Source organism: Planococcus citri, chromosome 5 (assembly GCF_950023065.1).
Source record: "Planococcus citri chromosome 5, ihPlaCitr1.1, whole genome shotgun sequence".
Taxonomy (NCBI): Eukaryota; Metazoa; Arthropoda; class Insecta; order Hemiptera; family Pseudococcidae; genus Planococcus; species Planococcus citri.
The window spans coordinates 48,650,872-48,675,148 of record NC_088681.1 but is presented as its reverse complement, the minus strand read 5'-3'; the positions used below and the strand labels follow the sequence as shown (position 1 = coordinate 48,675,148).

The 24,277-nt window shown below is 33.6% G+C and overlaps 1 protein-coding gene across 1 annotated transcript in view; it reads right to left on the bottom strand.

Annotated features, from left to right (window-relative positions):
• Nucleotides 1–24,277, bottom strand: part of LOC135847116 (mucin-5AC-like) — a 321,695-nt gene that overhangs the window by 286,285 nt on the left and 11,133 nt on the right. The window contains exon 2 of the mRNA XM_065366534.1: nt 14,928–15,207. Within this exon, the coding sequence (XP_065222606.1) occupies nt 14,928–15,073 (146 nt within the window). The 5' untranslated portion in view covers nt 15,074–15,207. The remainder of the gene's footprint in view (nt 1–14,927; nt 15,208–24,277) is intronic.

The window sequence follows — 24,277 nt, the reverse complement described above, 5'->3', positions numbered from 1 at the left end:
CTTGCTTCAAAAAGAAAAAAAATCCTTCATCGACTGTCAAAAATTGACTCGATTCAAAAAAATGAAAAAAAGGCGACAAAATTATTGAAATTGAGAGAAAATCACCAAAACAGGAAGCAGAGCAAAGATCAAGATCTGGAGAGGAAAAAAATAGTCAAAAAATAATGTTGAAAAACCTCTTTGTGGTCTACTTCCAATAAATCAAAATCATAAGCCCCTAAGAATAAAACTCGAGAGCGAAATTCAAAATGAATCAAAAAACAGAGTTTTGTCAAAATTTAAAAGGTTGGAAAAAAATCACGAGGATTTCAGAATATTATAAATCCGATTATAGAAGTAGAAAAACTCCACCGAAAAAATTACGGTAAAAAGCACTATAATTGTAAGATTTAACAAAAAAAACTCACGAAGGTCAACGATAAAATTGCGAAAACTTCTCAAAAATTTTGACACAAAAAGATACACAAAAAATCAGGGGAAATCGTCGAAAAATTGGAAAATGAAATCTATGAGAATTCAAAAGAAAAAAACTTGAAAAAAAATCAATAAATCCTCAAAAAATTCTAAATAATATCTACCATCAAGTCTCAAAGTCCAAAAAACTCTCAAAAACTCGAAAATAATCTGTAAACAGGAGAATTCCACAAAAATTAAAGCAGAAAAAATTACTAAAATTTTGGGCTGAATTAGGAGAATATTTATTAAAAATCTCGAAAATTCAAGAAAAAGGTTTCGCCGAAATTAAGAACAAAGATTTAAGCAAAAAAACGAATCAATAAAATTCAAACCAGAATTATGAAAAATGATTTTTTTTTTTTTTTTTGGGTGTTTGTAATTACTTGATTATTACACCCGTCGTATGAGATTTAAATCGAGTTGGTAAGGTCAAGTTTTTTAATTAGGTCTAAGAATTTTTTAATTTCGGAAGGGTCGTCTGGTATGAATAGGGATCTTTCATCTATTTGTAGGGACAGTCTGTGCTGATGTAAGGAGGGACATTGAAATAGTAAGTGTTGGACAGATATAAGTTCTGAGAGGCAGAATTGACATGTGGGTTTTGGGGCTTTTTCATAGAGGTGATTATGTGTGATTTTTGTGTGGCCAATTCTCAGTCTGGTTATAATGATTTCTTCAAGTCTGTTTAAGTGGGAGAGGTTTTTCCAAGGATGGACTAATTTCTTATGTTGAAAGAGCTTGTTTGTGGTTTGGAGGGACCAAAAGTTTTGCCATTTCTTAACTGTGCTTTGGGTGAAGATAGATTTGAGGTCGTCAGCTGTGATAAATATAAGGGGAGAAAGGATGGTGGCAGATTTTGCATTAATATCTACAATTTCATTTCCTAAGATTCCAACGTGGCTGGGTACATACATAAACTGTATGAAGAAGTTTGAATTTTGTAAGTCAAATAGAGTTTTATGAATATTTTGAATTAGAAGGTGATCGGAAAAAAGATTATGGATAGCAGTTAGTGAGCTGAGGGAATCACTTTGAATTAAGAAGGACTTATTTTCTGATTCATAAGTGAGTATGTCACAGAGACAGTGGAAAATAGCTGTGAGTTCGGCAGTGTAGATTGAAGAACAGTTATGAATTTTAAAATTTGAAATTCTATCATTTATAGAGTATGCATATCCTGTGTGAAGTGTTGGTATTTTTGATCCATCTGTAAAGCAAAGATTGAATTTTTTGTATTCTGATAAAAGTTCAAGATAGTTCTGTTTTATTACTAATGGAGAGTGGCTATTTTTTGGGTAGTTAATAAGCTGTAGGTTGACTTGAGGAGGTTTTAGAAGCCAAGGGGGGTATAATATTGGTTTTTGGATGAGAGTTTTGGGATTGATTTGAAGATCATTCAACATTGTGATGAAATTAGAAATGGGTCCTTCTATATGATCAAAATGTTGGGGGTTGGGTGGGTTAATTGAGTTTTGGAGTGGATGCGAAGGGTTGGTGGATGCATTTGAGATGAATTTGTTTGTTATGAGAGTTCTTCTGAAATCTGGGGGTAATTCTGCTGCTTCACAATATAGGCTATCTATTGGAGAAAATGGAAAACTCTCGAAAATTCAGTTTACCAAAAATCATCAAGAATTCAGAACAGAGAACTCGCGAGAATTAAAATTAGGTATAAATTTGGAAATGAATCAACAATTTTTTTTAGAAAAATCATCCAAAAAGTTCTATCAAAACTCAAGAGGATTCAACAGAGAAAAATACGTTGGAACTTGAAAAAAAATTGTTCAAAAAAATCATACCTGTCAGAATAGGGAAAAATCTACAAAAATTCAAAAAAGAAAACTCACCAAATCGACGAAGAAAAAAATTCACAAAATTCAAAAAAACCATCGAAATAAGGAAAAATCCCGACTATTTGAGCAATAAAATCATACAAGCTCGAGGAAAAATTTTTATGAAAAAATCACGAGAATTCGACAAGGTGATAAAATTTGGCAAAAATCATCAAAATTCAGAGCAAAATCATGGGAAAATTATTTTGGAAAAAATCACTACCAAAATTCAAGATGTAAAAATCAATCAAAACAGGAGAAGATCCACTAAAAACCATCGAAAAATTCAAAAACAAAACTCAAAAGTACCTGTCGAAAAGTAATAACATTCTATGAAGAGGAGTCGAGTTAACTCTCATTTTTATATCGTATTCGTTTCTCTGTTCATCCCCTCATTCTTCACACTTCCACTGCTTTTGTTTTTGATGATCCTAAAATTGAAAAAAAAAATCGAAAATTCGAGTGACCTATGATTTGTTGGGTTTTTAGATATTGTGCTGATTTCGAATAATTTCAACATATTTTTTTGATACGAGCCTCTTGAGCCTTACAATAACCTCTCAAAATCATGGTAATCGATGGTCGTTCATTCAAGTAGGTAGGTACCTAGAATATAAATCTGTTGGTGCATCGTATATATGAAAGCAGTAATTGATGGGAGGGTGGTTGGTAGTGTTGATTCATCATATCTATAGATACGTACGTATATATCCTATAAGCGTATAGTATATTGACCGAGTGGCCGGGTACAGGTGCTCGTTTAATTCTCGTTAGACAGAGAAAAGAGGATGAAGGATGGATAGGGAAAAAAAAGCGAGGAAGAAACGACTCGTCGGGTCATTAATGACTATTGAACGTCATTAGAAAGTACATATACTATAATAATCTCATTAATAAACGCCAATACAAATGACACTTTTTTCTCTGCTTTTCATCGAACGACGTATTCCTGTGTATAGATTAGGTACCTCATATAGGTATTGTAGATATACTCCAAAGCAGCATTCGTACGTAGTACGTAAGTACGTATAGTAAAAATAGGTTCTATTCGGTAGAGGAAACCGTATATGTGTGTAATCGTCGTATCTATTTTTCTCCTCCTAGTTGAATATAGGTTTGAAAAGAATCGCAGTGTAAACGAAGGAAGGATGAATTGAAGAGGGAGAGAGGAAGTTCAACGCTGCTGTCGATGGTATTAAGGTTTGTAGGGTAATTACGGAAGAGGCGATTTTGTCCGACCTATGATGACGATACGACGACAAATTGAAAGTTAACTATATCTATGCATATCGATTTATATAGTCGTCATGTCGGCCAATACACCTTCTTCCTTTTTCATTCATACTTATTTTGGTTGTACCTATACAACAACTTATCGTATTCTAAACGCGTACTTTGCATATTTGAGGTTGCAGGTACCGCTGCGTTGTATTTTTTCTGTCTAATTTCTTTAGTTTTTGTTAAAAAAAAAAAAAAAAAAACATACTAGAAATAGGCATAAGAACGATGCGAGCGACGTCGGTAATTAAGCGAAAGTTGGCGTACTGCAGCGAGCTGCACACGCGAATACTTTTCTCGCGTTTAGAGAAGGCGCGATAATCGACGAAAGGCTTTTGTTTTGCGATCGTTTTCACACGACAGGAGCCGGAGCCGCGGACCACCCGGTTAATTACGGCCTCAGGCTGCGTTTAAAAAAGAGAGAAAAAAAATTAAGTTCACAATGATCGTGTAGCTGTGAATGTGCAATCTGAGATCGAGGTGAGTTGTAGACGGACGCGAGTCTGTTGTCTATACACACCCTGCTGAGGAGTGTGGAGGAAGTACGAAGAATGGTGGTATCCGAAATTGATCGAAATCACGTCCTCGAATAGATTATTATTATTATTTATTAGATAGGTATTATGAATATGTCACCGCGTACTCGACACAACGTTGAAATTGTCCCATCGGACTATGGTATAGACTCTGGTAATATGCATTTTTGCTCCCTCGGGCGTTTTCTTCGGCATAGTATGCGGCCAAAGTTCAATGTTCTAAAGCCAGATTATCACGACGAATATCTCTATTCTCTATGCATGTGCATGGGTGGAGTATCCACGCACAGTCTCTCTAATCAGCACCCAGAACACCAAGCTGAGGCACTACGAGAGACTGAAAAGTGATGCTGTAGATATCTACAATACGGTTTAATACCAAAGGGCAATTTGTTGAACAAAATAAATTAACAGGATTGGGATAGGAGAAGAGTAAGGGAAAATTATGACAATGTGTGGAAAAAACTGTTAAATGAACTCGAGATATGCATAATGAACCACGAGCTTGATTCTACAAGTATATAAGGTACACCGCAGGCTGCGGTATGTGACATGTGACGCTGGTGATTTGTGATTTTAATGAGAAGAATGTGAGCACTTGCCTCTATACCTATATTAGGAGTTCGAAACAGTCTTGCAAATGATTTTATTACAGATGTCAAACGAATAGCATGATCTTCCGTCAGTTGAGGTTCGAATATACAAATAAGATGCGATGCACGATTGAAACAAGGTTAATGACGCGATGCAACGCGATATTTTACAATAATTTTGATAGATATTTGCATATTATTATGTAGATACTCGTATACTTGCATTTATACGAGTATGAGCATACTGCACTAGAACTGACAGCTATTTAGAGTCAATTAAAGTTGATAATTATGTCGGAATGCGTCAAACAGTTATTCGAATCGAGATTCCATGTATACTTATGGTGAATATGTCGACAAAGTCTTTGTGCATTTGGAGAGAAGTTTCAAGTTTGTGAATTTTGAATTTATGGTGCCCTCAGCTGTAGGGTTGTTACCTAGTTATCCTTAAAAAAAAAACAATTTCGTACGAAGTGACGACGTACTATTACTCGATCGTGCCCATTTTTAGCTCAAAGGATATTCCCAGGTAAAATAGGTGAAATTCCCCTGTTTCCAAATTTGGAAAATTATAATGGATTATTGTTGGACTCTGCCAAAAAAAATTTCGAGTGGAATTTCCGCCCCTCAACCATCCCTCTCCTCGGACAGCATTTTTGTGGGGGGAAAATCGATATCCATGAGAAGTGGGGAGAAAATTCTGGTACCACGCGGAATGTGTAGGGGAAGCATGGGCCTTTCAACACGATTTTTTCAAAATTTCTCATCATAGTGGTGAGGGTAAAATTGATAAAAGAAAACTTTGAACAGCCACAGCTCAGAATTGGAGAATTGGCCACAAAAACTATATTTTTACCAAAATGTGTCTTTTTACAAGTACTTCCTTCCTACCAATCCATAAAATGAAAATTTTATCTGCAAAAAGCTCATAATTAACGTATTTGCAAAAAAATCCTGAAAAATACGTGAAAAATTCCTGCTTTTGCCAAAATTATGAAAAAATCTCGGTTTTGTCAAAATTATTAAAAAATCCTAACTTTTGTCAAAACTGTCAAAAAATCACTGTTTTTGGTCGTAATTCTCGAAAAAAATTTCTTCTGACGTTATCAAAAAATTCCTAGTATTTTTTGTAAAAATGAACAAAAAACACTGTTATCGCTGGCCAAAATTTCAAAAATTCCTATTTTTGCCAAAATATTTAAAAAATCTTATCGCCAGAATAATTGTCAAAAAAAATCTAATTTTTGCCTAAATTGTGCAGAAAGTTTCTCTTTTGAAAAAATTATTTTTTTTTTTTATTTATTTATTAGATACCTAAGTAATTGCCAAAAAAAGTCCTGTTTTTTGCCAAAATTGTTTAATAATGCCTTTTTTTGACGTTATCAAAAAAGTACCAACATTTTTTCTAAAAATGAACAAAGAACCCTGCTGTCGGCCAAAATTTCAAAAATTCCTACTTTTGTCAAAATTATCAAAAAAGTTCAACTTTTTGTAAAGATTGCCGAAAAAGCACCGGTTTTTTGACAAAATGTTTACAGAATTTTATCGCCCGAATATTTGTAAAAAAAGTCTCATTTTTGCCAAACTTGTACAAAATTTTTTTTTTGAAAAAAAGTCTTGTTTTTTGCCAAAATTGTTGAAAAATGCTTTGTTTAACATTATTGAAAAAGTCCCAATATTTTTTGTAAAAATGAACAAAAAACCCCTGTTGTTGGCAAAAATTTCAAGAATTCAAATTTTTGCCAAAATTATCAAAAAACTTGAACTTTTTGTAAAGATTACCAAAAAAGCACCGGTTTTTTGTCAAAATATTCGAAAAAACTTATCGCTAGAATAATTGTCAAAAAAGTCTCATTTTTGCCAAAAATTATACCGAAGTTTCTTTTTGAAAAAATTATTTAAAAATCCCAAATTTTGTCAAAATTGCCCAAAAGAGTCCTGTTTTTTGCCAAAATTGTTGAAAAATGTCTTTTTTTTGATGTTATCAAAGAAAAGTCCCAATTTAGATGTTTTTTGTAAAAATGAACCAAAATCCTCGTTGTTGGCCAAAATTTTAAGAAGTCCCATTTTTGCCAAAGTTATCAAATTAATTAACTTTTTATAAAGATTGCCAAAAAAGCACTTGTTTTTTGCCAAAATGTTCAAAAAATCTTTTTTCGCCAGAATAATTGTCAAAAAAAGTCTCATTTTTGCCAAAATTGTACAGAAGTTTCTTTTTTGAAAAAATCATTTAAAAATTCCAACTTTAGTGAAAATTTGAGAGAGTGATATATGCCTTAATTGTCTTAGCGATTCTTAAGGTAATCCCTCTTTAAAGGTGTATAAGATTTATGTACATCTAGGTGTGGGTGATTTATGTGTACTGCAAGTACTGAGAACGTGGGAACTATCAACCCTCCCTAAGAGCAGCGAGCTAGGTACCATCATGGTACTCGCTGCGAGCTCTCAACTTCACTTAGCATCAATATCTCGAGCTCATCTGAGCTAATGTCACCAAAACGTGTATTTTCTCAATTATGTAACTAGGCAGAAGAGTTCTAATCTCTTCCCCGTATTCCTAGTTTTTGCCCACAATTCTGTGGATAATTTGTGTAAAAATAATGTGTTATTGACAAATTTAATCAATCGCGCTACATTCAAGATATTATTCGATCCTGCCGGTCATCGGATAGTATGTAAATAATACAACCCTAGTCTGTCGCCGATCTTAGTATGCGTAGATCACAGGAGAGGCAGAAAATGAGGGTAAGTGATGAAATGGCAGATACCTGTGTCGAAAGGCTCAATTGATAATTAATTGCAATTTCATCATAGTTAATTGTGAACACCTACCTGACACATGAGCCCTAATAGCCCATGTGGAAGATAGGTGTCTAAACTAGGGAATCTAAATACATTGATTTAAATAACACAGGCCCTTAAATATCATTTTAATTAATGCTTAATTCATTAACGCGTGTCGTCTAGTTGGAGGTGTCTCCTTCTAAATTATAAAATATCTGCAAGTATTTTATATTAATTTCTCTTGTTTGTATTTTTACGACAAATGAATAATATTGACATGTCTGGAAATATCTATTTATTTGAGTTTAAACCACAAATAGCAAATTTTATGTGCATAGAGTGATCTGGTTTTATTGTAAAAGCTCTCCGACTAAACCATCTAACGGGTAGGTAAATCTCACTCTCTAGGGAATGAAAATTATCTTAATCACCTTAGGCAAAAGTTATAATAATACCTCTCTATCTCATTTATGATAGTTTTCACTCTATCAAATTGCCAAAAAAAAGTCATGTTTTTTGCCGAAATTGTCGAAAAATGATTTTTTTTGCAAAGTTCTGTTTTTGATGGTTATTCAGTAAAAATGATGGAAATTAATATTGAAATGAAAAATTTTTGCCTCCCCTAAATCAAACTTCACTGAACAGAAAATTTTTTGATTTTTTGAATTTTTTCTCTCATACTTTGAGGTGTTTATTAAATTGAATCAAAATAATATTGATAAACTCGTTAAATTGGTCGAAAATAAGCCATACTTTCATTTCTAGCTGCCCAAATTAATTTCCACGCCTTCTGAAAAAATACAAATAAAATTCTGTAGAAATCGAAAATTGTGCTGGAGAAGTCTTTTGCCAGAAATTGGCAAAAACGGAAATATTACTACCAACTTTTTCTGTAAATAATTCTCAAAAATTCCTGTTTTTTACTGAAATTGTTGAAATCATGCTTTTTGTCCGAAATTGCTTAAAATTCTCGCTTTTTACCAAAATTATTAGGAAGTCGTTTTTTAAAAAAAAATTGCTAAAAGACCTTATCTTTTACTAAAATTATTGTCCAAATCTCAAATCTCGCTTTCTACTAAAAGAAGCCAAAAGTCTTTCCTTCCGTCTAAATGGTCAAAAAATAATATTTTTTGCAAAAAGTTTAAAAAATTACTTTTTTTTTCAAAAATTGTCCTCGAGTCTCACTTTTTTGCCAGAAATTGCGAAAATCTCTTCTTGTTGCCATCGATCTGAGAGTTTAAAAATCCTTTATTTTGAAAAGCTCATAAAATGTTACAAACTATCGATAAAATTTTCTAAAATCAACATTCGTAAAAAAGCTACCTATTTTTAACTTGAATTGCCATCAAAATCACAACTCTCACCAAAGTAAAATCTTATACTTTCGACATCCGACAACTTTCCAGCTACTGGAAAAAATTTTTAAAAAAATAGTCATACGTCACCGGAGTCTAATCAACTCTCCTTTATACGGTTCGATAATCTCTCGTTCTCTCCTTCTTGAGCAATGTAATTAGTCACTTCCTCACTTTTATCGAACTTTCTTGCAATTTAAGCATCATTGTTGTCGAAAAATAAACATTAAAAAATGTAAACTGTCCACCTATAACGCGTATTCGCGTCCGGTCCACTTGCCAAAAATTAATTAATCATCTCGGAGAGATATTCATTCATATTACTAATTTGGAATTTCGTCGAAATATTAAAAAAAAAATCACTTGTTCACCATTTGATATTGTGCAGCTCGGTCAAGTCATCTTCCTCACCGCGCGAAGCAACCGGTTACCTATTAATTAAACAATTTCTTATATACTTTCAAAACCAGTTTTTGTTATAGGGAAATTATCCTCTTTATCTACATGAACTATGGGTCTCTCTTTTATGGTACCTGCATCGATATAAAAAAAAAAAAAAAGGCGCGAAGGAAAAAATAATAATAATGTGAATACATACATATAATTCCCCAAACCTCGAACTCGAATGAATGAGTAAAAAAAAAAAAATCATCAACATAACCTATGTATACAAAATATATACGCACGACACCGTTAAATATGTACACACAAATTGCTAAACAGCTCGATTGTGTTCGAATATTTTTCTCATCGCTTTTCAACTTATTCTTTATTCCTACCTTCTTTTACTATACGAACATATTTTGTCGATAAACTAATGATTATTCGCGTGTGCCTACAACAGCACGCTGCTAGAAATTATACGTATTGTATACTGATAAAAAAAATACAGGCAGGTGAATTTATTCGGGATTAATTATAGAGAAAAATAAATGGGTAGAGAAAACATTGCATTGTAGTGTTTTTTCTTTCTTGTATGGACTTAGTATTTGACCTCGAATTTTGTGAAAACGATATCACATTTTGATAAGAAATGCAATTTTCTAGCAAAAGTTGTTTTTTAATAAACGTGCAATTTTAATGCCTCGTGTTACATATTCTATACCTACTCATTTTTTAAACCGAACTTGAATCATGAAGGGAGGTGAGAAATGAGCCCATGATTATGCTCCTAAGGAGGAGAGGAGACGAATTAACGTTATTTTTCACCAATCAGTAGCTAAAAAATAGAAGAATGAATGGTAATGATTTCAAAAAGTGAAAATTCATATTTTTAAATGTCAAAATATTCGAAAAATAACAAAAAATTGTTGAGAAAACTTGGATTTTGAAATTTATTCTTAAATCATAATCATAATGTTAAGAGAGATAAATCTCATATTTTTCATCTCATTTTTTTTCAAAATTTTCCTCTTCGCCCATCCCTTTGAATTTTCAACTGAGCCCGGGTTTCTGGAGGAAGGAGGCATTGAAATTGCGAAAAAAAAGAGAAGTTGAAAATTCATGTTTTTATTTCAACAATAAATCATAATGGTGAACTCAGTCCAGGAAACCGCTGCTTTAAAGCAACCATTATGCACTTACTCCTTCAAATTATCACTAGCAACTACTTCTTCAACACGATGAACGCCTTGAACAGTAAACATCTGCAATTTTATTAACTTCTTACGGACTATTACACCTGAAAACACGATTTATAGCGCCTTAATCGTGATTTCTGCAATTTCTCCTACATTCGGGCAAAAAAAGATGCCTATTCTCACAGTTGAAGGCACTCAACTTTATATTTGTTTCGAAAACCGATTTTGATCATCATTTTAAGGTAGAATTGCTTTTATTCGACGCTTTTTCTTCTTGGACACGGTTTTTCGAAGAATAATGGGTGGGTTTTGATGATGAGACGAGGTGAAGAAAAATTGAAGAAAAAAAAGACTGGATTTAACTACACGACACGACACGACAAGACAGATTTTGAACATCAGGTAATTAGATTTTAAAAATTGCAAACGAGGTATTCTGTTTTTCTATTGTTTGGTTAATTATATCAAGTCGTCGGATTTAGCTTCGAAGTTATTGTTTAGTTAGCCGATGCGACGGACAACAAAAAAAATCACCTCATTGGTCACGCGCGTTTACGTTCAATTTTCTATTGTATTTGTACGATGCGAACAACTACGGTTTTGTTTACCTTAAAGACAGGCTTAAGTAAATTACAGCTCGGTACCAGAGAACAGGAGGAGTTGGGATTTCGGGAAATTGGGAAAATAGCGCATTCGATGGTTCGTTGGCGTGTCTTCGTTCATTTGGTATTTTCTTTTCAGTTTTCTCTCTTAGTAAATTTTTTCGTGGAAAATAATGGTAAGAAACGATTTCAAGGACTAGAGAATACGAATACCTGCCTATCTGGCATTGGCTCAATTTTTCGACAGATTCGCTGCTGCATTTACGAGTGGACGGGCATTTCAGTAACAAAATCAAATACTTACACAAATAGAAGTTGAAAAAACCTCATCGAATACGAATCGTCAATTTAACGATTTCAAATTGGCTGATTATTAGATAGATAGATGCATACATACCTATGTTATAGGTACAACTTTTGATTTCCTTTTTTAATTCCTAAAATTTTTCTCACTTTTCTTCGATTTCCCCACAGTTCAAAAAAAGGCTTTCCTGGAGCTCTCAAGTTGGAAAAAAGTTGAAAAAAAGTTGGAAAAAAATGCTTCCAACTTCATCTGCTTACAATTTTTTATAAATAATCACTTTTTCAAGAAAAACCCTCGCAATTTTTATGGCCTCAGATAGAGTACCTCAAAAATTGGAAAAAATCGACCAAAAGTACAATTCAAATCTGTAAAAAAAATTTTTAAATTTTCAATATCTTTTTTAAAAAAACCACTTTGAGCCCATCAAATCTCGATTTACTCATATTTTTCAACTTTGGAAGACTAGGTAGTGACTTTTTTAAAAACCTTTTTTCACCCCCCCCCCCCCCTCTCCAAAATGGGCATTTGAGAATTTCGAGTCTAGGTAAGTGCCCACTCAAACTCCTCCAATCCGACCAAATTTGAGCGCCAAGAAGATTTGGGTTTCCTTTGCTAACAGTAATCACATCGAGCCAACAAATTGATAAAAATCAGATTGGAGCAATTTCGGTTCCTGCAGCACGTTATGACTAAATTTGTTCATTTTGAAAAAAATTAATTAAATTAAAATTTTGATGTTCCTTCACTTTTCCATAAATCACAAAAAAAAATGAAAAAATCAATTTCAGTGTTCAAAAGTGGGGAGATCTGTATTTTTTTCCACTGCATTTATATGTACTTACACTTTGAAAATTCTACAGGAAGTGCAAACTTTCAGGAAAATCTCTTTCACCGATTTTTAAAATTTTTGGCTTAAGTATAAATTCTCCACTTCCAATCCGTTCGAAAATGAAAATCTTTGAGCGTTTTTTCATCCGCAATGAGGGCATTATTCCAAATTGAAAAAAAAACATGCGATGATAAAAACGATATTATAAAACTGAAATTGCAAACCTAGGTAGGTTTTTCTACAATGGAAGTATGAATTTTAGGAGGTAAATTCGCAGAAGAAATAAAATTATGTTTCCACGTCATCAATCAACTTTCTTTCTCCTCACTCCTATTTCCAAGTGGGTTTTCATTGTGATTTATTAATTTTTCAAAATCACAATATTATGATACTTAACTTACTTGTTCATTTTCACTCACAAATAAGGAAGTATTCCAACCACCATAACAATTTTTGAACCGGACGAGAGAATTGATAGTGAATGGCAAAATAAAACACCAGCCAGAATTTTCGGAGCTGAAACTTGAATTAGAAATTTTACAATTTTCGCCATTTTCCTTTTCCTTTCTTCGACCAAAAATAACGAGTTAGAAAATTGACTTCTCACATCAAAAATTAGGTTGTTTCACGTGAAATTTTACAAAAAAAAAAAAGTCTCCACAAAGCTGCATTTGAATAAAAACTGCTGGAAAGTCCCAACTTCTGCTAAAATATCAAAAAATTCCATATTTTTTGTTGAAAATTCGGAAATAATAATTTCCAATCTTTACCAAGATTTTGAAAAATATAAAAATTTCTCACATCGAAAATAATGTTGTTTTACGTTTGAAAGATTATTAATTTTCGAAAGCTTTTGCCCGAGCGAAAAAAATTTATTATAATTACATACTTACCTGAAAACATGAGTATTGTTAAAACTTCAAAGTGTTTAAGCTCTGAAAATGAACTTTTTGCATCAGATGGTATTTTACTTTTCGAATTTTTAAGCTAAAGGGAGAGGGAGTTGACTTCGAGTCCTATGGGCGTTTTCGAGGTAAAGAAGTTCGAGTTATGGAGGTTCGGTTTTAGTATTCAGAAATCTAAAAAATTCATAACCCTACCAACTAAAAAAAAAATATATCAGTTTACTAAAAAAAAAAAAAAAAAAAACTTCAGAAATTCAAGAAACATAATAACTACCTACTAAATTGTTGGTACAGATGCAAAAAAAACAAATAACGAAAAAATGAGCGAAATTTCATTCAAAAATACTATACTTACTTAAAATGCAAAAAAAAAATTTTGGCGCTGAAACTTCTTACATTGAAAACTATTTTTTTTAATGCTGGTGTTTTCGCTCTGGCAAAATTGAAAAATGTTGTACTCTTTTTGAATTTGATTTTCAAAAGCCAAAAAGGATGAAAAAACAAGAAAAAAAATTGTTTTTGAACATTCAAAATCATTCAACATTTTTGTTTCCAACTCCCCCTTTCTAAATTAGTTCGAACCACACCTGGCTATAGTAAGCATAAAAAATAAAAGTGGTGGGGGGAGGGTCTGGGTTTGAAAGTTGGAAAAATTTGAGTCCTTCCCTCACTCCCCATCACTTCATCACGCTTCTAAATCTGACTCTTGAAAACTTGGAAAAAATTGTTGCATTTTTTATCTTATTACATCACACTTTTAAAAACTTGGGGATACAAATAATAATAATTTATTCTTGGGCAATTTGACAGGATTCTTGATTTTTTCACCATTTTTGAGCTAAATTTGAATTTTAAAAACAGATTTTTTTGTACCGGATGGTATATTCCTCCCCCCTCCCCAGTAAGTATAGCACTTTTTTTTACGAGAAAGACAATGCCTACCTATGTGGAATCTCTTTGAATTACTGTAGAATTATCAATTATGCAATTTATACTAACGAAATTCCCGGATTTTCGGGTGAATTTTCCCCACATTTTCAATAGAACCAAATTCGCTGACTTTTCTCAATTTTTCAGAGTAAGTTAACTGATCACTCAGTTCAAGTTTTTCCTTATAGAAGAAACTCAATTGAAAAAATTTTAACACTTCGAAGTTTGGCAAAAATTAATAAAATTGTATTTTTATTTGGAAAATCTATTCACATAAGTTATTATAATCTCCACTTACTTCACCCTCCTAGATCATTTTCTCGATTCGTTCACTCGGTTCGCTCTCTTATAAGTATATAAACACAAAGAAAGTCTTACAGAGAAACTGTAGAACTCATCTCCCAACACCTCAACCTCTCACCCAGTCTATCATAGATATATACTTGATCTTTCTTCGACATTTGCACGATCTGACTATAACGCACACATTCCAATTACACAATGCCCAATAACCCAATATACTCCAGCAGATAGGCAATAGGCATACCGGGGGCCAGGCCTCGCCAGATTATAATTTTTAATTAACTTTCGTCCCTGAAAATTGGCACCAGTATGATTTCCGATCACGTTGCGAGTTTATTGTAAATTCACTTTTTTAATTATGTATTTTGGTCGTATCGTCAGCACACCCCAGTGGAGAAAATCGTAGTACTATAAATCGATGTGCCAATATAGTACGTGCTTAACCTAGTCACATCATTAATCACGATTTTAATCGTTCATGAACGTTATACTCGTACCTATAGCGATTCAAGTAGGCACTTATCGCGAATCGCGATCGCAACATTATTATTTTTAAGATAGGTACCTTTTTATCAGTATAAGTACCTATGTATAAAACAGACTGTACTTGGATAAAAATACTCAAAAATTTTCCACTTACCCATATTCCTGTTTAGACTTAGCAATGCGATGAATCTTCTCGGTTGGACCTTCTGTAGGCATACCATCATCATAGTGCGAAACCGGTGCAGCGGCCGGATTCCATACCGCGTGCCGGTTGCGTAATTTCAAACATAACACGTTCATCTTATCAGATGCTGTAAGAAGAAATGACGACCAGGGCACTCGAGATCAAATCATTTTTCATTCTTTCGACCGCATGTGTCCGCTATCCAGCTGCGGATGCATTTTTCGCGACAGTAATTATTTCACTCGTCCACCTACGACACGATATAAAAAGCAAACGTTCGTTTATCGTTATTATTATAAAGAAATGTAATGTAACGTACACATTCGTATTTAACTTAGGTATTAAAGTCGATGGTAAGTACAAAGCAAGCAGAATAGTTGTTTTATTGAAAACGTAGTCAATTTGAGCTCGCGTTGCCGTATTACTTATTCAGCTCGACTACATCGATGCCCAGATACGTGGCTGGCGATTAGATTACTGTGGATATCGAGTATTGAATTGATACGTGTACGACATATCGAATACTTATGTACGAATATGTTACATAAGTCCACGACAGTGTCCATTGTCCTATCTTTCCCATGTATGGTGCATTTAGGTAAAGGTATCTTTAACAACGAGGCTACGATACGAATACACTTGCAGGTACCTCTACCTATCTAACTATGTGCTACGTTAACGAGGCGAAAATCGAATTAGAAATTGTCTTAAGTGAATACAATACTATGGGTAAGTCTGATCACAATTTCCATTTCCTCTTCAATTTAATAAGTAGATACCTACCCATACCTTTGCATTGGAATTGTTGGTGTTACGATTTCACTATGCACTGGTAATGACCCTTGCCAATTGCTATTATTTTCATGAGTTGAAAGGTAATTACAACGCCCATGACATAGGTTCTATAGGTATATCTATATAACTTTTTTAGGGAGCCAAATGTCTACTCGATCGTAGTTGACGGTTGAAGACTGCGGAGTCGTAGAAGTTTTCTTACGTTTCTTGCTAACTGGGGTGGATCGCAAAAAATATTGAAAGGAAATAACGGCCAAAAAATTGGCACAACTGCATCCAAAACATTTCCTCAGTTCCAGAAACGATATCTTTCGATGTTTTGGTTCAATTAATGCGAAATATTTAAGAAGAAGAAATTTTCGAAACACGAATTTACCCCCAAAAAAGTGATGTATAAATTTCCAACCGCTCAGTAGAACCCTAAAAGTGAGCTTGGATTTTGATAAAGGGCCATTCAACGTCAATTAGACCAAGAAGTGGTAGGGGGGGGGGTTTCGGTGATTTTATTGAAATTTTTCCTGTGGAAAGACCTGCCGAAGAGATGACCAATGGCGCAAATCGCAGCCCTCTAGCCCATTTTTAGAAGCAGCCAGGGGGTGTCAAAGTTTTCAGTGAACCTAAAATATCATCCATTTCAGCGGTGGATTACTCGATAACCTCGATACCTACCAAAATGGAACATTTTCCCATAGTTAGGGGTTTTGAAAGGCCTTTTAGTGATTTCATAAAAATCAGTGTTGCCACTTTTTTTGAACGAAAATTACCTCGAAAAGTTTTCAACCGTAGTTTTTATCGTTTCGACTCTCAAAAATTCTGAAAAAAAATATATAAGTATTATGGAAATCTTTTCATGCTGAACAACATATTAAAAAATTGGGATGGCGTTATTTCGTAAAGTCGATTTAAAAAAATTAAAAGTTTGCGAATAAATGCGATTTTTTTATTCAAGACATGAAAAAAAGTTTTTATAGGTGAAGTTGATCCATTTGACCCCTATTTTTGCGTATCTGTTGAAAAAGTTGCAAAAACCCTTTCACTCGATGAAATGATTTCCTCACAAAAAATCAAAATTCGAAAAGATTCAAAAAATGAACAAATTTTTATTTTTTTGTTGTGAGTGTAATTTTTATTAACTTTTTCATGAAATACGTCAGAAAGAGGTCAAAATAAGACAACTCAATAAGTGTAAACTTTTTTTAATGTTTGAAATTGAAAATTGAATTTTTTCGAATTTTGATTTTTTTGTGAGGAGGTCATTTCATCGAGTGAAGGGGTTTTTTCAACTTTCAAATTCAAATTCAAATTTCTTTATTGTAGCTGACAGCTTTCGCTGTATTACAATGTCAGGGCAGTACATACAAAAATTTAGGTAATAATAGATACAAATAAATAAAGTACATGCCAATTTGCAAATATGTTACAAGTTGGATTTAAATAAAAATTAAAAAAAAAAGAACAACAATACAAAATAAACTTGAAGAATTGCTATCCATCTAGCTGCAGCATTTCTTCAACACTGTAGAACATGCACATATCTCTGTAACCAATTTTTAAGTTTATTGTTGAAAAGTTTCTTTGATGGTATATTTTTTAATTCTTGTGGTATTTTATTGTAAATTTTTGAGGCCATAAAATCAACATTATTTTTCATAATTTTTGTTCTTAAATTTTCACCTATTGCCAAATTTTTAAATCGTGTTTCATAGGAATGGGAAGGTACCTTTAGGTTAATTATTCCATTATTTATCATAATACAGGGGTCCCTCGGTGGCGTAGTATGTAGAGCCGCGGACCTCCGTTCACGAGGTACCTGGTTCAAACCCAGCTACAGAGGCAAGCTTGTGCGTGTAATTAAAAAATCTTTCCTGAAATTATCAACATTACATGCCAAGTACCTTGGGACTACCAGTTTAGCCGAGCTAACAGATAATGCACGCCATCTGTTAGCAGAATCAAAAAGCTGAAACTGGTTCGAGCCTCTATAGAGGTCAACACTTAGGAGCTCAGGGTCTCTAAACTACCCGGCTAGCTCCAAGGTGCTTGTGTAGATGTCACTAGAAAGCAACGGGAAACTACTAGTGGAAGCTCGAAACAACGTCGATTCCCTAGAATAATCGCAGTGGCAATAGGCATACGCCTCACCCTGTTAGGGTACCACAAAAATGCGATTTCCAATGTCCTGTACAGTATAAGGAACCATGACGATGATCATAATACACAGTTGAAGTATGTACTCACATGGAGCTGGCAGTATGTATCAATGAAGACAGATTTACAGGATTCTCTTGGATGTTTTCAAAACATTATTCTTAAGACCCATTTTTATATTAGAAGTACACGTTGGAGTTGACTGTGATTACCTTTGTCCCCAAAGTGCTATTCCATAGCTCAGATTAGAATGAAATAGGCCAAAATATGCAAGTTTTAGTGTATGTGAGTGTGTAATTTCACGGAGTTGTCTTATTAAGTAGGTATAGGAGGAGAGTTTTTTGATTAAATGATCCACTTGGATATTCCATTTCAAGTCAGAGTCTATTATGACACCTAAAAATTTAGTTGATTCAATTATACTGTAAGTTTCAGTTATAGAGGAAGGTACCTTCCCAAATCCCATGTAATGTGTTTTATTCAAGTTCAGTATCATTTTGTTTGCTGAAAACCAAGCCATCAAATCATTTATGATGCCTAGAATCTGATTACTATCAACACCTTCATTAATTTTTAGAAGAGCTGTTGTATCATCAGCAAATTCTGTGAGACTGTGTCCAAAATAAGATACGTAAAAATAGGGGTCAAATGGGTCAACTCCACCTATCAAAACTTTTTTTCATGTTTTGAATCAAAAAAACGCATTTTTTCGCAAACTTAAAATTTTTTTAAATCAACTTTGCAACATGTTACCATCCCAATTTTTTAATATGTTGTTCATCATGAATAGTTGTGCATAATATATTTTTTTCAGAATTTTTGAGAGTCGGAACGATATGAAAACTACGTTTCGAAACTTTTTGAGCTAATTTTTTGTACGAAAAAAAGTGGCAACCCTGATTTTTATGATATCATCAAAAAGCCTTTTAAAACCACTAACTATGGGAAAATGTTCCATTTTGGTAGGTATCGCGGTTATCGAGTAATCCATTGCTGAAATGGACGATATTTTAGATTCGCTGAAAACTTTGACACCCCCTGGCTGCCTTTGAAAATGGGCTAGAGGGCTGCGATTTGCGCCATTGGTCATCCCTTCGGCAGGTCTTTCCATAGGAAAAATTTCAAAAAAATCACCGAACCCCCTACCACTTCTTGGCCCAATTGACATGGAATGACCTTAAAATGATCTAGGTCGACGCAGGATTTAGGAGCAGAGTGAAAAACACGATATTTTCCACAAAAAATTGTTCCCTCTTTGGGTGTTCTGAGTAACTCTCAATTCAAAATAAATGTCTCTAACCTTACTGAATTTGGTAAAAATCTCAAACACAAAATAGGTACCTACATAATTTTGAAAATTCTAGAATTCAGAAAAATAAAGACACCAATTCGTTAATTTCCAGTCTCGTGATTCAAATTATGTTCTACAAACATCAATTTGCGAAAGAAAAAAAATCCCGAACTGTGAGCAACACGAGCAAACAAACAACAACAATAAAACTTGGTAGGTAATTGCATTAAATTTACACGCTATTACGTGCAATACACACGCCGGTTCATCGGACTGAGAAATTGTCCATCAAGTGTATCGTATCTCTCGGGTCGGTAAGTTTAGTTTCTGGGTTTGATACCTACATATTCGCACATTAGCAGACATACGTTATACAGTGTGTCTGGAAAGTTCTCATCTACCTGTTGATGCCTTTATTTACACTGCAGATGGTGATGGTGAAATAGATCAAATGGATGGATTCAGATTCTTGATGACAAGTACTTTTAAAATCGTTGTAAATATTTTAAAAATCCAAGAGTTGCCCAATTTGAGGCAAAAAAAAATTGCATCAGATGAAACGGCTCAAACGGTTTTTATTTTGGAAGTTTAAACTTTCGAATAGAAAATTTCATAACACTGACTTATAGAAAAAATTGTAAAAATTAAGTTGAAATGTTTTCTAAACCCAGGTACTAAAAGCATTGAAAACAAACGACCAAAAATATTGGTAAAATATTGCTAAAATGCATAAAAACGTGTAAAATGTACAAAACCATGAAAACATCATTCATGAAAATTGCATACGAAGAAATTTAAGAAAAATTGTAAAAATTGATTGATGAAAACATAAATGCACGAAAAAAGGGCTAAAAATCAATTTAAAAAATTATGTTTAGATGAAAATTAACAAAATTTAGGAAAAATTGCACGAAATTAGGTTGAAAGTTCTTCTCAACCCGGGTTAAATCACTAAAACACCATAAATCACAAAAAATTAAAGAAATGAAATGCTACAAAAATTGCATGAAAAAGTGTCAGAAGTGCATTAAGATACCTAATAATATTTTTAAAAAAACATCAAAAAAAAAGGTATTTACATAAACAAATGAAAATTGCAAAAACTCAAGAATAATGGGAACGAAATTATGAAAAAAAAAGAAAAGAAAATTGTATAAAAAATTATAAAAATTAATTGAAAACATGGATAAAGCATTACACTTAGTGCAAATTAATTTTAGAAAATCAAATTTCAGTGAAACCTGAAAAAAAATTCAGCTAAAATTGCATGAAATTAGTTGAAATATTTTTTAAACCAAAATAAAAGCGCGAAAAAGACTAATTATCAAATATTGATGAAATTTCAGTTGAATAGATCGGTCAATAATCCATCTTTGAACTGGAACACTTTGAAATTTCGAGATAAGCGTCTGATGCGGTCAAGAGGGTGCGTTCAATAAGCTCTGACTGTAGTTGTTATGGGTACGGGTACCAATGTTTATTTTCGAACTTCCAGAGCGAATTGAAATTTCTGGAGAAACTTGAAAACTCGCTGGAGGCTACAAAAAAATCAAATTGAGATTGTTTTCGAGCATGCTGATTGTGAAGATACACAGGACACTATCTTACAGGAAAACTCGTTCGTTACGCAACTTCTTTGGAAATTTTGATTTTTTTCACTTTTTCTGGAATTACAAATTGGTAAAAAAAATACCTGCACTTTTGAAATGACACGTCGAGAACTTCACGAAAACCAACTAAAACGGTCAAGAGGGTGTCCAATAAGCAGCGACCATAGTTATGGGCCCCAAAGTTCATTTTTGAACTTTCCAGAGTGATTTGGACTTCTGGAGAAAATTAAAAAATTGCAGAAAGCTTCAGAATGGTTCAAAATTGATGGTGTGGTGACGTGTGGGAGTTGAATTGAAGGAATTATTCACATTGGTCAACTTGATTGAAAAAAAAATAATAAGTACATATATATTTCATTTTTAAAAGGTTAAAAATTCATCCATAAAATAACTTTTTTCAAATTTTTTAAATTTTCAAAATTTTTTCAAAAACTTAAAAATGAACTTGACGTTTGAAATTTTAGTTTAGAAGGGTTCAGGACATATTATGTTGATCTATCTTGGTTTCATTTGATTCGGAGAGTGCCAGTTGAAAAGTTCCCTTTATTGTACAGTTACTAACAAGGAAGGTGCCCAAATTGCTAAAAAATTTTGAACTGGGCAAACTTAATTAAAAGAGCAGGCAAAAATACATCATCAGCCAAAATTTCAGATGCTGAAATGCATTATTCAATTTTTGGTAATTTTTCAAAAACTCAGTTTGGGGTAAAAAAGTGAAAAAATCAAAATTTCACAAACTCGACCTGAAAACGCTATTTGGTTTGTATCCTACCCCGAACCCCCGAATTAATCGCAAACAATTTGAAACAGTTTAGAGTAGTTCTGGAGCCTCCAGTAAGTAAATTTTTGAAAATTGAAATGTCCCCAAAATCTTGAACAACAAAATTGGGCAGCTGAGAAGGTGTCTAACTGTCTAATAAGCATCTGCCAAAGTTAATTTTCGTTCTTTTTGGATCTATTTCAAATTTCTGCAGGAAATTTAAAAATTACTGGAGCTCCAAAATGGTTCAAGATTAATAGGTCAAGTATTCAAGCGTAGAAGTTGAATTGAAAGAATCATTCACATTGATTTACTTTGCTTACAAAATTCGGATTTCATGAAAAAGTTTCAAAATCTCCTTCAAAAAAGCTGACTTTGAGTTTTTTGAATTTTCAAAAATTCGCCAAAAATCCTAAAATGAACTTTGGGTTGTGAAATTTGGATTAGGTATATGGATAGTTTAGAACATGTTTTTTAGATTTCGCTTAGTTTCGTTCAAATCAGAGAGTGCCACTTCAAAATGTTTCCTTGTTAGAGTACAGTTGATATTTTTTCAGTTTTTTTTTAGGGGGGGGGGGTAAATTTCTATTGCTGGAATGGCAAAAAGGGAGGAGAAGGGCTTTTCCTTGAAACTTTTTCCGGTGAGTTGAAGTGAATGTGATTATCTTATTACATCAGGGCACGATTATAAAATGCAGTCGATCAGGAAAAATCAGAGTTCAGAGTTCGAATTCATCTTCGAGTATCTCTTCGGTGCAAAACGATATAACTAATTGCACACCAAACTATAAATTGATCGATTTGCCCGATTAACGGTTTCCAAGAGATGCCTTACGGAGTTATGTACAAAAAGTTATATCAGCTGGAAAAAAAAGACAAGTTTGCATTGGAGGTGATCGCAGAAGAAGAAAGTGGGGTATCAGAGGGACGTGTACTCTCCAAGCAGAATGTGCGCGAGCTCTTATTAAATGATTTGTATATGTGTAAAGCTGGAGATGGAATATATGCATGTAGATACATAGTGAAATAAGTATAATAGATAGGTAATAGGTAAAGGTTCAGCCATCCTATGTGTACTGTAGTAGTATAACATAACTCGGCGATAATATACACGCTTTATTTCAGTATACATATAATGCAGCATTTTGTTTTATCATTTATTTTTGATAACCTATAATTACGCGCGAAGGAAATGAGTTCTGGTCGCTGCTTCGAGCGATGCAAGAAAACCAGTGCCTTGGAATGCTGCTCAGTAACTAATCACGCGGTTTAGTGATTTTTAAGATATTTTACAATATTCATTTTGTTTTTCTTTCTCCCTATGTGTCTTTCTTTTTCTCTCGATCGCATACTCGTTCACTCGCATATACCTACCTCTCTATCCTTTCCTATACCTATACGTTTAATCGGCCATAGAGACCATTGTATATCCTACGGTATATTATCGAAGATCGGAAACAGAGTGAACTGGTGACTTTGCCTTGCCTTTGCTTGCTGTGCTGGTGTTATGCATAATACTTGTATGTATATGCTGGAGAGAGATGCACTGAGAGGTGATCGACGATACTCGACAATGTGTTATAATTTACCTCTCTAGTGTCTTGGGACCAGCTTATGGCTCGACTTTATGTCTATGGCCAGCCTGTGAACTGCATAAATACCTATTTATATGTAGTATAAATCGTGCACTAAGCACCTTAAATATCTAGGTCTGGTAAATGCATTATACACGCAGTTTATTTATAGAGTATCCGAACGTGTATTAAATGGGTATAGTTCGTCGAGTTCTTTTTTTTTTTTTACCTCTACATTATAGGTATGTACCTGTATATCTGGATGGACCAGGGACCTGCCAAAGAACGTGTTAAATATGAGGAAAATTTGTACGCTATAAAAATTATTTACGGTTACTCGACGACGACGTAATATTCAAGATCAGATTTTCGTCCAATGCAAAATTTAACTCATCGACAGGAGAGGAAGGTTGGGCAGGAGATTCTGCTGGTACTATACCACGAGTACGAGTACATCATCGCCGTCACCGCATGGATTGGCCTGAATACTTTCTCTTGCGGATATTCTCGTCTATAATATGTATAAAGTGTAATATAATAACCGGAGATTCTTTTTCTTCTTATTTTTATCAATTTGCATTTTGAAAGAACGTTGTCGCGTTGCTCTTAGTATTTCGTTCATGAAATATTTTACGACATAAATAGCATAGCGCTTATCAAGGTCAAGAGTATTACGTGCGTGTTAACCGAAACAGCACACAACGGTGCAGTGGCCGGGCTAATGACTGGATTCACTGGTATAGGTACAGGTACCTTTTGATGAATTTTTCATTAGTGCAGTGTGTGCTGTGTGTTTTAGTATAGGGTAGTGATATTGCGTGTAGTATTATGCACCTGACTTGATTACAGTGTTTTTGAACGGTTCTTAAGAGTATACTTTGTATAACTTTGATTGGGTGATGATTGCGAAATTATAGTGATAGGGTTGGATGTTTTGGATTTATGATAATACGACGTTATTAAAATTGGTTAAAATCATACCTATCATACAAGGTGTCCAAAAAATTACAAAATGATTTTTTCCAGAGGAAATATAGGTAGGTACAAGAGGGTGAATTGAAGCCCCAAGGAAAACATACCATTGAGATCTCGTGCTCAAAGAAAAAAAAGAGCTATGGGTTCTTGAAGTAGGTGAAGTTATT